Source organism: Lissotriton vulgaris, chromosome 6 (assembly GCF_964263255.1).
Source record: "Lissotriton vulgaris chromosome 6, aLisVul1.2, whole genome shotgun sequence".
Taxonomy (NCBI): domain Eukaryota; kingdom Metazoa; phylum Chordata; class Amphibia; order Caudata; family Salamandridae; genus Lissotriton; species Lissotriton vulgaris.
The window spans coordinates 1,845,826,437-1,845,842,952 of NC_141694.1; the positions used below are offsets into that span (position 1 = coordinate 1,845,826,437).

Consider the following 16,516-nt stretch of genomic DNA (forward strand, 5'->3'; position numbering starts at 1 on the left):
GCTGGTATCGTTTATGTCGGGTTCAAATCTTTGCATGTAGTCTGCGAGGATTGAACTGCCCTGTACTAACGAGCTGCCTGGGGCGATAAGTTCCCTGATGTGAGTCTTGTTCTTTCTTGCAAAGCCCTGCAAGGAACTTCCCAGCGTTATCGCCGGCCTCCTAGTCCCTTTTCTGCTCTACCATGTACATTCTCCGTAGTATGTATCCAATATTCCTCTTTTTTTAGAGTAATTTGGGTTTGTGTAGCATTAGCGGTTTTGCATGTAGTCCCTTTCTGGTTCTACCAGCCCCTTTTCCAGGTCAATGGTTTGTCGTGCCCTTTGTCTCTTGTGCCCCACCTCCTTAGAAATGATGGTCTTATATGCTTCCCATGGTATTTCCGCATTCTTCGTTGTTCGTTAGTCTGCAAGCAGCCATTCTCCATTCCCTGGTCCCTTTACCGACCGTATGTCTATTGTAATACTCAGCGGCGAATGGTCTGAAATGCCCCTTGCCTTGTATTTGGCCTCCGAGAATCAACTTAACCTGGTGAGTTGGGTAAAAAAATAGTCTATACGAGAATATGAATTATGTGTGCCTGAATAGTAGGAGTAGCTCGTGCGGGTTCCAGTCAGTGTCCTCCATACGTCCTCCATCCCCATCGCTACATTGAAATTCCCCAGTTTGCCTGCTAATGGGTAGTGTGTTTGCCTGTGGGATGTTCTATCCAGATGCTAGAAAAGCTTGATGGGCAGAGCCATGAACAGACTACTAGCAAAAAGTGGTTGCAAATTGTGCACCAACTTTTTGTGACCATTGTCTAATTTTGCAATGTGACCTATGTACTAAATCTTCAGTTGCAGGAGGTTGCAGAACGACTTGATAATGAATATCAAATGTGATTGGCTACAACCACAAAGAACAGTAGACCACCATCGTTGTGTTTAGTGGAACCAATGCTGCTTACATAGAATCCTGCTTAGGAGGACGTCAAGGGTCTTGCGAATGGTCCACCGCATGTTTGCGATTTGGAATGAGTGTTTAAACACATTTTGGAATTCAGAAATCCTTTACCGAATTCCAATTTGATTGTAGCATACGATAAACAAAACACTATTTTACAGTTGCAAACCCTAAGATTTTGAAACTGCAAAATGGGTTTGTAGACCTGGGCCTCTGTTTTTAAAATGAAGGTTCATTACTGGAATGATCTAGTTCAGTGTTTCTGAACCATGGGGCTTCGGGCTTCTGGGGGTTTGTGATGTCTATTTAGGGGGTCTGCGACTGGTTAAAAAATTAAGTAAAATTATAAGTTTAGTAAAGTATATAAACTTGAAAATATAGACAGTAAAAAGCTACTTTTAAATGTTTTTACATCCTTTGTAAATGTGATGGAATTTAAAGTTGGAGGCTATAAATGATGTTGGTTACCTTCGCTTGATTGGTACGAGCTACTCAAGTACAGAAAACTGAATCTAGTATTCATGAGTCAATCAATCAGGCCCGGACTGTCCGTTGAGGGCACCGGGCAATTCCCTGGTGGGCCGCATGGTTGGGGGCCGGTTTTGGGCCCCTGGGGCCGTTTTTGTTACAGGGCCGTTATGCTGCAAAAACGGCCCTGTAACAAAAACGGCCGAAAACCGGCCCTGTCACAGAGCGCTGTCGCACCTCTCCCCCCTCCCCTCTCCTCCCGGAGGGGGGCCGGCCGAGCACTTTGCCAGGGCCGGTTCTGGTTCCCAGTCCGGCCCTGCAATCAATCAGCATTTCTATAGCACAGTACTGTCACCCTGAGAGGTATCTGGGCGCTGAGGGTGCCATGGCTTCGTTGAAAAGCCAGGTCTTGAGTTTCTTCGGAGTCTGTTCGGAGGTGGTGGGGCAGGTCGTACCAGGTCTGGGCAGTGATGTAGGAGTGGCCCCCGCTGCGGCTGCAACAGATGTGAGGCTGTGTGCGAGGTCGGGTGAGGCGGAGCGCAGGTGTCTTGAGAGCAGGTGGAAGCTCAGTCAGTGGTTGATGTAGGATGGTCCTTGATCGTGAAGAGCTTTGTAGGCGTACATGAGGATCTTGAACTGGCATCTCCTCTCGATGGGGAGCCAGCCGAGGTTTCTGAGGTGAGGTATGATGCAGGTTTGTTTGGAGAGGTCCAGGATGAGTCTGGCTACACAGTTCTGTATGGGCTGGAGTCTTTTAAGGAGCTGGGTGGAGATTCCGGCATAGAGAGCATTGTCATAATTGAGGCGGCTGGTGATGAGGGCCTGCATGATGGTCTTTCTGCCGTTGATGAGAGAGAGGTGTGGCGCATGGGCCAAGATAGCTGACTCTGGAACACAGGGCTCACAGTTCGATCGCATGTGCTGGCAACAGCTCAGCTCAGCACCATGTGACTCTGGACAATAGCTCACTTAATCTCCCCGGCCGGGGTTCGCTGGTTGATTGGGGTTGGCGAGGCAGAGAGTGGTGGGTTGGATGTCAAAGTTGTTTTAGATGGTTGAAATCTTGCAGTGCAAGTAGTCTGAAAGGGTATTGTAGAGTTTCTGGCATTGGTGGATGATGTTCTCTGTCGCAATCGGGTTGGAGAATTCCTTCCCAATTTCGAAGAGTTCCTTCATGTGGTTGGCCGCAGTGTTGATGCAGTCATTGATGGCTACTCTCTTGGCTGCCTTGATGCGCAGGTGGTAGTTGATGAGGGCTGCTTTGTGAGCAGCTCTGATGACGGGGTCCTTGGTGATGCACCATCGCTTCTCGAGTCTGTAGTGTAGCACTTAATATTCAAAGCTCTTGGGTGTACCAGCTGGCTTGTTTAGAGGTTTTGTTGGTTTTGTTGGTTTTTTCTGGCTTCAGGGTGGCATCTCTCTTGGTGCATTTGTTGATCCAGGCGGAGATGTGGACAGCCTGGTCAAGGTCTGCTAAAGTTTTGGGTAGTATGGTACTAAGGGCCTATGTCTATTGAGTCGCAGTTACCTTGCTCCTGCTGTGGTGGGTGGCGCTGTGGTGCTTGACAATGGTATGCTGGGCATCAGAGATGGTAAGGTGAACGATGCTGTGGTCAGTCCAGGTGAGTTCTGTGACGTGGGTAAATTTGATTCTGTCGCCGGAGGTAAAAATGCTGTTGAGTTTGTGACCAGCATTGTGCGTGGGTTCGGTGACTAATTGGTTGTGGACTATGTTGTTGAGATTCTCCAGGAGGGAGGTAGAGTCGGCGTCATCGACGTGGAAATTGAGATCAGCGAGCCGGACGTAGTGGTGGGATTCGATGGCCAGGGGGGACGGTGCTCAACTGGTTTCGTTCTTTCTTAGCCAACCGCCGACAGACGGTCTGGGTCTCATCTGGATCTGCCGAAATGCCGCCATTGGGAGTTGGAGTTCCTCAGGGCTCAGTATTGAGCCCTACTCTATTTAACATCCTCATGACCCCTCTGGCGACATTGGCGGAGTCCTATGGGGCCCGGATCGTCTCATATGCTGACGACACCCAGCTTCTTTTCACCTGCCGCAAGAGCGAAGATTTCGATGGGGAAAGTATCCGTGAGTGCCTTGGGGCTGTTTTCAACTTGTTCCAACTGAACAGCCTCAAGTGCAACTCGGATAAATCCGAGATACTTTTCTTCGGATGCCCATCGGAACCGGATTGGCATGGTTGGTGGCCTGCCGACATGTTCCCCCCAGCTCAGTCATCTAAATGGGCTAAGAACCTGGGAGTTAAAATTGACAACGAGCTCACACTCAAATCCCAGGTGGCTACTCTGACAGGGACATGCTTCGGGATCCTCAGGATGCTTCGAAAGTTCTTTCCTCTACTTTCTGAGGAACACCGGAGGATAACTGTACAGGCACTCATAGGATCCAGATTGGACTATGCTAATGCTTTGTATCTGGGTCTGCCGGAATATCTCTTACAGCGCATGCAGGTGACCCAGAACGCTGCAGCACGAGCGATTTTTGGCCTGCATCGCCGTACTAGTGCCTCTAACCTGCTCCAATCCCTCCATTGGCTTCCTATACGGAAGAGGATAATGTTCAAGGCCATGACCCTAGCCCATAAAGCCCTGCATGCCAATGGTGCAAAATACCTCCAGAAGAGGCTGGACTTTTACCGTCCTGCACGATCTTTAAGATCGGAGTCATTGGCTCTGGCTGTGGTGCCACGTATAAAGACTGCCCGACTAGGCGGTCGGTCCTTCAGATTCCTGGCCCCCCAGCTATGGAATTCTTTACCGCTGTCCCTGCGGGCCACATCGAATCTGCTTGCCTTTAGGAAAGGTCTAAAGACTTGGTTGTTTTCTGGTTAGTGCGCTTTCCCCTTTTTTTTAGCTTCTGTTCTTTTTCTGTTATGTTTTTCCAGTCTTTCTGGGTCTGGAGCTCAAAGCGCCGGGACACTCCTCTGGAGTAGCCGTTGTGCTATACAAGATTCATATATAACATAACATAACATAATGAGGTTGGAGATGGCATCACCGAAGGCTGCTCAGGGTCCCAGGGGTCTTTAGGCATGGGTGCCTCTTATTGTGGTCTTGGTGTCAGTCTGTAGTTGGAAGTTGAGGCATTGTTGGGTTGTCATCAGTGGCAGTGCATTGGATGGTTTCCTTGAAGATAATGGCTATGCTCTCTCCATGTTCGTTGGTGCGGTCTCTGTAAATCATCTTATAGCTGTCGGGTGTTTTAGTTGCAATGTCGGGGTTGGAGGAGGGGTTGGACCAAGTTTCAGTGATGAATGCCATGTCGGGTGCGAGGGAGGAAATGGTGTCCCAGATTTTCGTGGTCTGCTTGCAGAGGGAACGGGCGTTAATTAGGATGCCTTTGAGCAATTCAGAGTTGTTTGTGGTCCCCTGGGTGGAAGCTGCACAGGATCCATCACAGTCTGTGTTACAGGAGTAGTGGCACTGGCGTCAGGTGAAAGGTCTTTTGGTAGATAGCGGGAGGATGTGAAGTATCTGTTGTTTTGGTGTCCGTGGTCGAGAACCAGGAGCTGTGTAGCGGCGGTTGTCTGGCGGGCCAGGGGTACTGGTCACGATCCAGACGTGGATGAATGCAGATGGGCTTGCCTTTGGCGTGCGGGAGGCGCGGCTGTGCAACGGCCTCCACAAGTAGTCCTCGGAGGTGGGAGGGGCTGTCAGGGAGGTGGGAGGGCAGGGAGCAGGAACAGCGTCTGGGTGGGAAGAAAAACGTGTGAAAACAGGTGAGAGCAACGAAGGCTTGCTAACCGAGTGAATCTCCCAAAAGAGGAGCCGGTAATCAAAACCCCAGTATTGTAGTGGGCGGAATACCCTAAAAAATGACCAGGCAGAATAAGGACCAAACTGAGAGAAGCGTAGGCCAGCGGACCTGCTGGTAGCGGTCTCGAGCTCACGGCAGCAGGGACTGGGTCGGAGTCCTGGTCTCGCAGAGCTATTTGGCAGCAGGAGAGTTGCACATGGCCAGAAAGGTTGAGGGCTACTCACTGGGGGGGTGCACAGTAGCCTGTTAAGTAGTCGTGGGAGATGGGGGGGGGGGCTGTCAGGGGGGTGGGGAGCGGGCACACCGTTGGGGCGGAAAGAAAAGCAACTGGAAAACAGGTGGGAGCAACGAAGGCTGCATACCCAGTGAACCTCCCAACAGAGGATCCTGTAATCAAAGCCCCAATAAAGTAATAGGCAGAATGCCCCACAAAATTACCAGGCAGAATAAGACCCAAGTTGAAAGAGTAGCCGTCTCGAGCTGGCCGCAGCAGGGATTGGGTCGGAGTCTCGGTCTCAAAGAGCTATACGATTGATGGCCTTAACTGGAAAACTGGAATGTGCAGACAAAAGGAGCAAAACAGACTAGAATCTAGAATATTGCCTTGCCATTTAGAAATAAAAACACATTTTGAAATGCTCAAACCTCGTCAAAATTAAAAATGGGATTTTTGTTTATTTTTTTGTTTGCAAAGTAAATAAAATATTTAACCCCTTGCATGCTGATGACGAACCACAGCCGTCATGCACTACGGTGCTCTTGTGCTGATGACGGCTGGGGTTCGTCATGGCCCGCCCCTGTTCATTTGTTTACAGCACAGGGGCGGAAACGGGCATGCAGTGAAGGGGTTAATCGTTTTTTGTATTTGTTTGATGTATACTTGTTTCTATATTTCTGAATATTGTGTTCAGGTTCAAAACATTAGAATTGCTTATTCCATGGTCCCCGGCTTTCAGTAGTGCTTTAGAGGTGGTTCACAGAAGTCAAAAGGTTTAGAACCACTGCTCTATTCCACCGCCAAGAACTAGCCGGCATCCGCAATGCTGAGCAACTAGAGCTCTCTGAACATATGCTTTGAAATAAAACATATTCTTAAGGGGATGCTCTTTACAGTCATACTCTTTGTATTTATTTTTACTCGAACCATTTTGTTCATTTTGTACATGTTCTCTGTCCCTCTTTGAACCCCTTGATGTTATTTAAATTGTATTTGTTTAACTGTATTATTTTGTCTGTGTGTTTTTTTCTTTGTGTCTCTGTTTATCTTTTTTTATAGGGTTCTGAATCCCTCTGTTTCTTGTATTCACTTAACAAAACTAACTGAAGGCTGAACTTGCAGGCGTGAAAGATCAGGCCCGCTTCCATGCCGACTGATCACTCAGTGTGCACCACATGCCCAGTGGACACTCAAGGGACCACTTGGCCTTTGGTTGTCCGCCCATCGTTTAGCAATTCGCACTTATTAGGCATTTCCTTCACAGCGCGCGGATGACGTGAAATCCATACAAGATGGATGGCTGTTGGGTCTTCGAGAAGCGTCGTTGAATTGAAAATATTCACTCAGGAGGTTGAGAACAATTACAGGGACCCTCAATCGCCTTTATTGTTATACGGGTCAGCTGAGCCGGTCTGTGACTGCAATCATGGACCCTTCGATTCCATCTCTTTCACCAAGTTGGGTCCATGGTAACTGCAGAAATCTGTTTGTGGCCAACATGGTGGTGGATGAGACTTCACTTATGACATTCATGCAGAGCATTGCCAGGTGGTCACCAGTAGGTGGTTGCAGATTGCACTTACAGGCACTTATAGTACCATTGGTATTGTCAGGGTGGTTCCTACATCACTGTATTTGTGTGGTGGCACACACTCAACAGTTCTGAAAAAGAAGAACATGATAAAAAAAATTGTAAAATTAAAATAAGGGCTATGTAAAGAGAGCAGGGCAATTTTTTTATGGTGAGGAAGCAAAACAATTATTGCGGTTGAGAATATCAGATTGTAAACAGGATATATTCAAAACCCAACAGATCTGTGATGTACCCTGGGAAGAAAGATGAACTCATTACAGTCTAAACTGCACTCACCACTGCTGACAGAGATTTGGGAACCGAGAGGTGCCTTGGTGGATGCAATGGCCAACACTTGTCACAAATACCCAAGGTGCACCAGGACTTCCACAAGAAGGTCTTGGCTTCAACCAAACAACATTTAGTTTTTGGATAAGTAGTCAATGAGTTTTCAGAATTAAAGGCAAGTGTGAAACTTCATTCTGAAACCACATCAGATCAGGTAAAGAAATCAAACTAAAAGGCAATGTGTTTATCAGTTGAAAATCTATGCTCAATAAAATATATCTATACCAAATAGGATCACACAGCCCTTCAAACACAAAAGTCATAAAGAGCCACCTCTAGAGGCACTGGACCACAAGGAGTATAATCGTCTTCTCACTGTGAAAGTTTGAAACCACTTTAGCCGCAATCCCCGGTCGACGCTGAAGAACCATGTGGTCCAGTACCACCCAGAGATAGTGGAATCCAGTTATAAAAACCACCAAATCCCTCAAAAGTTGATCTGACAGGACAGTGATAACCATGGCCTTCCATGTCATCCCGTTAAAAGGCAATGCTGTCAAAGGCCTAAAAGCAGCACACAGACGGCCACCAAAACCAAACGAAGATCCCCAGCGGGAGTCAGGCCTTGTACCCTGGACACTGTACCCCAAACCCCTTGTAGTCTAGAGGCAATCCCCATGTTCCCTCAGCATTACCTGTACGCCTACATTGTCAGCCACTGAACCTTCATTGTGTGAGACAAGCCCATCCTCAACATAGCTTACAGAACTGGTAATAACAGTAGCTTGTCACTATCCCTGGGCCAAACCTCTCTCTGAGATTCACGTCTCTTACTGAAACATGGGTAATGATACCTCTAGCCCTAAAATTCTCCAAGCTCAACTCTACCTACAAAATGTATCACTTTGACCGCCCCACATATTCTAGATGCAGAATAGCACTGGTGTATCGCCCACCGGGTGTAGTTTCCCTATTTGGATGAAATGTTTCCAATTTCCTTCTTCCCATCACATTGAATACCATGAGGACTATTCTATCGGGCAATTACAATATTCGGCCAGATTGTCCTTCTGCTTCTACTGCTCGTAATTTAATGGGGTTCTGCACTACACTGGGCTGAACCCAACAGGCCATCTTCCCCACACACCAGCAGGGTTTATTATTGACCTCACTCTTTCTACTCCCAGCCTTACCTCTAATATTAAAAATTCAGGTTTGATTCATCTTACTATAGGGTCATTATTTTTTAATTTTACTGCCCTATTAGTGCCAGTTAATGCCCTTTCAGTGACAACCATAGACACTAAAATAAATAAAAACAGTTGGCCTCACAAATTAGATGATCCTCCTTGAGCACTTACGAGTATTGAGAACAACACTAATAGTTACCACAGCAGTGGATGCCATTGCTCCATTCAAATGATTTACTATACATCACAATAGGCCATTGACCTCTATACAACCTAAAGAGCCTGTGAAGCCCTTGAGAGAGCCTGAGGATCAAGATCTGTTCTCTAGATCCTTGAAAAAGGAACAAAAAGAATATAGGCAAGCACACCCTTCTCCCGATGCTTCCCGTGTTACGTCTGCCCCCATTGCGTGCATGTGACTACACCGACCCTAGATGCTGCACCACTAATAGCCCCCCTTCAACTGAGTTTTGTGAATCTCTAGCTTCTTTCTTTCCCACTAAGATTTATTTAATTCAAGGCTCCTTATTGCCCCCGTGCACCTGTAATGGATAGCCTGAATGCAGATTTGGCTACAGATGATTTGCCTGAGATCAGCAGTTCCCAAACACTTTTTTGAATGAACTCCATTAAAGGGTCCATTAAAGAGTCATAGCTATGGATGTGAAATCGAGTTCTCTGCTTGGCCCCTGCCCAGCTTGGGTCTTGAACCTAGCCAGTGATCTGCACCTTCAAACTTGCGAGGGCTCCGCACGCCTGGAACAAGCTTGGGTATTCCTGTTGAAGAAACCTTCAGTTGAACCCTTCGTCCTGAGCAACTATCCCTGTATATACTTTCTCCCTTTTGCAGCTAAAGTGATTGAACGAGAAGTCAAGAGGAAATGATAATTTTTTACTAAAGAAAATGCCCTCCTAGAAGCTGCACGAGTGGGCATTAGACCGTGGCACTGGAGTCACTTCCATCCTACGTAAGCTATGCGTGAAGTTAGATCAGGGAGGCACTTTCGCTCTCGGTCTTCTGAATCTCAGCGCCCTTGACATTGTCTTCTGTGTAGTTGTGATTTCTAGATTGAAGGGATCCAGCGTCAGATGTAGGCATTCGTTTTCTTGGTATCGGAAGGAAATGTCCCAAACATGTTGTATGGGTCCTTTTCATTTTTGCTCTATAAGGTTTCCTGATGGAGTGACTCAGGGATCATCACACTTTTGAATCTGTATGTCGTCCCCTTGACCAGATTTTTTAGACAATTTGGCTTTTCTTTCATGTTACAACAATGTGACCCAGCTGGTTGTGTAGTAAGACGAGGGGCAGGCTACAGCTAAAACTAACTTGTGTCTCACCACCGTAGGTCTGAGAATGAAAGAGCACAACCTTAAACTGTATTCGTGTAAGATTTGAGTTTTCGTTTTGAGGGGGTTATTTCTCCCTGCTCCTCTGCCCGTTGGCCTTCTAACCGGGATAACTGCTTATCCGTGTAGCTTCTGTGCACAACATAGGGTGTATGTTCAACCAAACCCTCACATTGTAAACCCAAGTCGATAACATCACTTTCACATATTTCTACCACCTTGAAATATTAAAGAGAATCATTTCCCTCATCCTGGGCAAAATTCAATTTGGGCAATTCAAGTCTGCTCCTTTCTTGATTATGGCAACAGACTGTACCTTGATCTTCACAAGTATTTGCTTCACCGCCTGCAGCTGCTTCAAACTGTTGCAGCTGCTTGGTCTTGAGACTGCCCCTGCCACATAGAGTATCTGTCTCCCACCACCTCTTGCAGCTTCACGGGCTGCCCTATAATGACCAGATTCTCTTTAAGAGTCTTACCAACAGTCATAAAGCCTTGCTGGCTCAAGGCCCTCCTTTCATTGACAGTCTTTTCCTTCTACCAGCCCAACAAAAATCCAAGGTCGACGTTCTTCCTAAAGTTCCATCAGCCCGATTGAAGGGTGTTGTTCGCGTACAAGCAGCTATGGTCTTCTTGATCTTTTATCTGCTATGAATCCTCATGGCTTTTTACAACTAGAGTTCCACATGCCTGTGTTCTCTCATATATCATTCATATTGAGCAGGATAACTGAGGAAATAGAATGTTAGTTCTTCTTGAATCCACCAGCAGGACACTCCGACCAGTGTTTGCACGCCTGATACATTCACACCCATACACCTCTAATGAGGAGTTAGTACCATTTATTTACTGTAGGACCATAAACTAAACATACTTTCATTAGCTGTTCTTTTTATATAGACTTTTATCTGCAGAAAACCGTGTGCCCCATTCCATCTGCAGAAATGCCTGCTCACAACAGTTCACCCACTAAATATACATTAATGGGGTCACAGCTATCTGTGTCTTCCCTGGTATTTAACAATCTCTTTCTACGGGCGGCATATCAAGTTGTAAATATTGTGCTACTAAATATTATGGGCAGAATATCGACTTTCAAACTATTGCGATGGGAAGTATGTATTCGTAAGTATTGGTGTATTGTACTAAACTCCACATACATGTTCTTTAAGGATATATATACATATCTGCTAGGTTAGTAGTTGTGGCATTAAGAATAATGAATCCATCCTTTTTTAATGTACTTCTCTTTCTGATAGTTAGGTAGTAGATTGTTTTATGTTTGATATTCTGCCATAAACCCATATGATCCAGCACTTTGTCTCCTTTTCATTGTGTCATTCACTCTAATCTGTTGATTGCTGTTTGTAGCATCTTCAGGGTATAGAATTCTCCCCTCCTTCAATAATCATCGACCGTACTTTTCTCGCAGGTACCCTGATGGGAGTTGGGGATGTGATTTCCCAGCAAGTGGTTGAGAAGAAAGGTCTGAAAGAACACGACTCAACCAGGACGATAAAAATGATGGGCATCGGCTTCTTCTTTGTGGTGAGTCTTGTGCTGGCCTTGGCCTCTTCGATAGCCGTACTTGCTTAGGTGATAGTCCATGCTGATATGCGTCAGTGCCTTGAGGGCTCTTTCTGCCATGTTTTTGGACAGCACAGGTCCCACACAGTTCAATGCCTAAGGCTGGAATGTACCTTCTAATTAACCAGTTACCTCAGGATGTTTATCTTCTTGAATAGAGTACATCTTAACCGGTCCCCAATCAGTGATTTTCATCATTACCACCTAGGTCTGCATCCTCATCCCTGTTCTTGGTGATCCCCATCCTATTCCTTGCTGAATAAAAGCCCAATCATCCTATTATTGTATCTGTCTCCCTTGGAGACATTTTGTCACTTGTCCTTTTTGTCTGGTCATTGAAAGGCCAGCCTTTAGTGCAGTGTTGGACATGAGCCCATGGACTTTCGGATATTTCTGGATGGAAAAAAGATGAAAGGCCAGGGAATTTAAGGACATTGTTGGTTACTACTCCTCCTCACAGACTACAACAGGGCCTCAACAGAATGCAGAAGTGAGTTCGACCCTGTGCAAGACTCCAAAAGCCCTTCTCGGGTGTCCCTGAGTACAGCCTCTCTCCTGTTCTCTCAGACAGTGGTGACCGTAAATTCTTGGCTACCGATAACTGGGGAAGGAGATGGCGCGGCATCAGGTACTGCAGGGACCACACTCCTATGGGCATGTCATTGGCCTCCAGTATAGATAGCCTATGGAAGAGGAGAGAGACGTATTTGGCATTTGAGTTTTTCTGATTTTGTTGATCCTGAAGAAATGAATGAGCAGTTTGCAATTTTTCTTTTTGGTCCCTGTATTTGTTACTAGGGTTTAGTCAGGATTTGTACAATCTGTTTGGATACTCCTGAATTTAGGGAGAGAATTCAGAAGTGGGTCTAGAATGCACAGGCCCTTCAACTTGCCCTCAAACCTAAAGTTGATGATTCAGTCAGAAGTTGATAGCATTGTAGTGTTAGAATAATATTGGGATGATATGCCTCTATGGGTCCTATCTATGCTATCTATATCTATATCTATACTACTATTATAAAGAGAGAGCTGAAACCTTTGAGGCGGGTAAACTCAAGAAGTACAGCACCAATCACAACACCCAATACAGCATTGTAAAGGGGAGTTGCAGCAGATGGACATAGGCTATACATCTGGACACCATATACATTACAAAGGTCAAACAACCTTAGGGGTAAAGTAGTCCCTTGTGGGCGTTGATCTGCTCTCAGTGATGGGCGGGTCAAAGTAGCGTGGGCGTGTCAAAGTAAACATGTGGGCGTGAACATTGTCAGAGGGGCATGGCCAAAAAATACAAAGAATAAATACATGGCCACCGACTTCACTGTACAAGCCCATCATTGTTACAGGGTGCAGGGTTAAAGAAAGGTTCTGGATTTCAAAACCGCACTATTCACTCTGCACTACATTCACGCCTGTGCAAGCCCGTTCACGCTTGTGCAAGACCATTCACGCTATTAATTATAAAAAACACACTATTTCCACACTATTTGGCTCGCTACTTTTAGGACCCTCGGCGTTAAATGCGCACTATTCAATCAGCTCAACATTTACGCCTTTGTCCGCCTTACCGTTCTCAGAGGGGCCGGTGCTTCCATAAAGAAAGGGGCGCGTCTTTGAAAGAAATACATCAACGCCAACTTCAATACGCGTTCGTTGTCAAAGGGGGCAGGCTTAAATAAAGGGCTGCTGCTAAAGGGGCACGGCTTTCAAAGAAATACATTGACGCCCACTTCACTAGGCATTCGTTGTCACAGGGGGCAGGCTTCAAGAAAGGGGCGCAGCTTACACAAGCACCCAATCACGCTACATTACTCATAATAACTGTCACACTACTTCCGGAGATAACTCAAAGAAACCTTTCATCATTTGTCAAACACGCACGTTGTCAGAGGGGGCTGGCCGAAGAAAAAGAGGCGCAGCCTTGTGAAGCAACGAATTCACTCGCCGGAACATTAACGAAAATTAACTCAGAACACTCACACTACTTACTTTAGATAGTGCGGGCATAATTTCGAAGTTGTGGCCAATGGCGTTCTCACACTAGCACTCACAGTACTTACGGCGCTAACTAAAACATACATTTCCTCTTTTGTGAACCTCGCATGTTCTGAGAGGGGGCTGGCCTCCAAAAATGGATGCCGATTTCGGATGCGCAGAATTCACTCGGCGGCACATTCAACAAACATTACTCTGAACTGTCACACTACTTACTTTCTTTACTGCCCACATACTGTAAAATTTCATCAAACCTTTACTCTGTTGTGGGACTCGGCGTTACTCCAGTAAAACTCACACTACTTGCGCCGATAACTACAACAAAGCTTTCCTCATTTGTGAACCTCAACCTTTCCCACAGGGGGCTGCACTCAAAAAAGGGATGGCGCATTGTCAATTGACGATTTCACTTGTCGGAACATTCACAAAACATTACTCAGAACACTCACTCTACTGCCTTTGTAAACTGCTGAAACAATTTAGAAGTTCAACAAACATTAACTCTGTTGTGGCACTCGGAGTTCTCGGAGGGGGCTGCCCTACTAATTCATAAGTAAGGGGCCCAACTTCAACAAGCAATGAATTCATAAAGGAGCCACATTCACGATACATTACAGCTAACAGGCACAGTACTACGTTTGGCATCTTCAATACATTACACAAACATTACAAAAGTACAGATCCCTACATCAACACGTCAAACACGACGTACAACATAAAAATTAAAGGACAAGTAAACATCCGGTTTACTTTTATCATACTTACAGCACGCTGCATACCTCACCCTTTGCATTTGTGATTTACAGACAAAATACTAATATTCTATAGTCAGACGCTCGTTGGCAATTGCGTTTAGCACAGGGAGACCGTTCAAACTTATATGCCTTTTGGATGCATAACTGTTCTGCAACTTAAGACATTTACACCTCAGCATTACACACTTTCAAACGCTGACTGATACACACATTACACCGGCAATAAACATTGAAGAAAACACTGAAGATCAGCCGCACTATCATTACTGATTTTGGATCTTTATTACAACACAAATTACAATGGTGAAGAGGACGGCACAACAAGGACAATATATAAAACACGGGCACAAAGGATTAAGCGCATACGACAAACACAACAAACTAATCACGAAATGTTAACAAACATCTGTGCTCCATCAACCTCTGCTGTTTGTAATGAACAAAATATGCGATGTTCAAAACGTATTACTCACAGCAGTGCACAGCCCACAACATCCAGTACTATAAACACTAACAACATTCAAACACACATAACTGACACTTTCATTCATACTGGGCACCACAACACAGACAACATACCTGAAACATCAACTTTACAAACAAGAACACTGCTATCTGATACACAAGTAACACAACTCCCATTTATTACAACAACCACACACTGTACACACTGTCAGATCTGCTTTCAACCAAACACAATTACTGACTACATCAACAATCCACATGTAAACATTGGCACCATGGACAATGTCTGTACCAAGTGCAACACACTGAAATGGAAGGCTGAACCTAAAGGCCTTTGCTGCTCCTCAGGAAAGATACTTATCAACAATATTCAAGATCCACCTCTACTCATTAGACAACTACTTGATGACGCTCACCCACTTTCAAATCATTTCTTAACAAACACACGCCGTTATAATACTCTATTCCAAATGACATCCTTTGGGGCAAATGAAGTAAAGGAAGGCAATTTCATGCCTACTTTTAAAATACATGGCCAGTTATACCACTTAATTGGCAGTCTTGTTCCACAAGAAGGCAAGCCTCCACAGTTTCTACAAATATATTTCCTATCTCAACAGCAACAACTAGACGCATGCTCACACATGATGCCAAATTTAAACAGCCAGCTTATTGAACAACTACAAGACACATCGCACAATCATAACACCTACATTCACTCACTCAAGTACAACTATGAGATGAATTACCATGAAGAAGATTTCAGAATTATTATACACGCTGATCAACGTCCTCCAAATACACATCCAGGAAGATATAATGCACTGATGATGTTGCTGTTCTTTTAGTAAACAAAAACAAGGGCCCACGCAACATTGTCTTACATACCCGAGACGGACTATTACGTAAAGTCTCTGAATTGCTTCGATCATATGATCCTTTACAATGCCCCATTCTATTCCCTAGAGGGGAAGATGGTTATTGTCTCAATATACCCCAAGCAAACTCTGTTACTAACAAAACAGTAACATGCATGCAGTACTATGCCTATACTCTTATGCTTAGATCCATAGCTTTCAATACCTTGCATTGGTTCCGCAATCTATTTAATCAATACATTGTGGATACGATGGCAAAGATGATTACGGAAAGACAGTCTTTATACGGCCCAATCAGACCCAACTACACGCAGACAACTACATCAATTTAAAAGATGCACCTAATCAAGATCAGAACGTTCATGCTTTAGATATTGGACAACACATTATTTTACCTGCTACCTTCACTGGCTCACCAAGGTACATGCGCGAAAAGACACAAGATGCTATGACATACATTAGGCAGTATGGGAGACCAGATTTGTTCATCACTTTCACATGCAATCCAGAGAGGCCAGAAATTAAAGCTCAATTATTTCCTAAACAAAGATCATGCGATAGACATGACATCGTTGCACGTGTATTCAATTTAAAGATGAAAGGGCTCATGAAACTACTAACACAAAAAGCTATATTTGGATCTGCTAAAGCTTATATATTTTCTATTGAATGGCAAAAGAGAGGACTGCCACACGTACACATCCTATTGTGGCTTGAACCAAAAATACATGCAGACGAGGTTGATCTCCTTATATCCGCTGAGCTGCCTGATCCTATCAACGATCAACAACTATTTATGATTGTCAAAAAAAACATGTTACATGGTCCATGTGGTGAACACAACATTCTTTCACCATGTATGAAAAACGGCATGTGTACTAAGAAATATCCACTCACTCTCAGTAATGAAACGGAAACTGGTGTTAATGGTTATCCCATTTACCGTCGGAGGAGCCCCGAACATGGTGGACATACACTCACAATGAGTGTTAGAGGACAGGAAGTCACGGTCAATAATCAGTG

General features: G+C 45.1%; 1 protein-coding gene across 2 annotated transcripts in view; it reads left to right on the top strand.

The window, feature by feature from the left end:
* The window catches only part of MPV17 (mitochondrial inner membrane protein MPV17), a 410,610-nt gene that overhangs the window by 271,489 nt on the left and 122,605 nt on the right, over positions 1-16,516 (top strand). For both annotated transcript variants that reach the window (XM_086928149.1, XM_086928148.1), the window contains one exon: positions 11,243-11,358. In XM_086928149.1, coding sequence (XP_086784275.1) covers positions 11,243-11,358 — 116 coding nt within the window. The remainder of the gene's footprint in view (positions 1-11,242; positions 11,359-16,516) is intronic.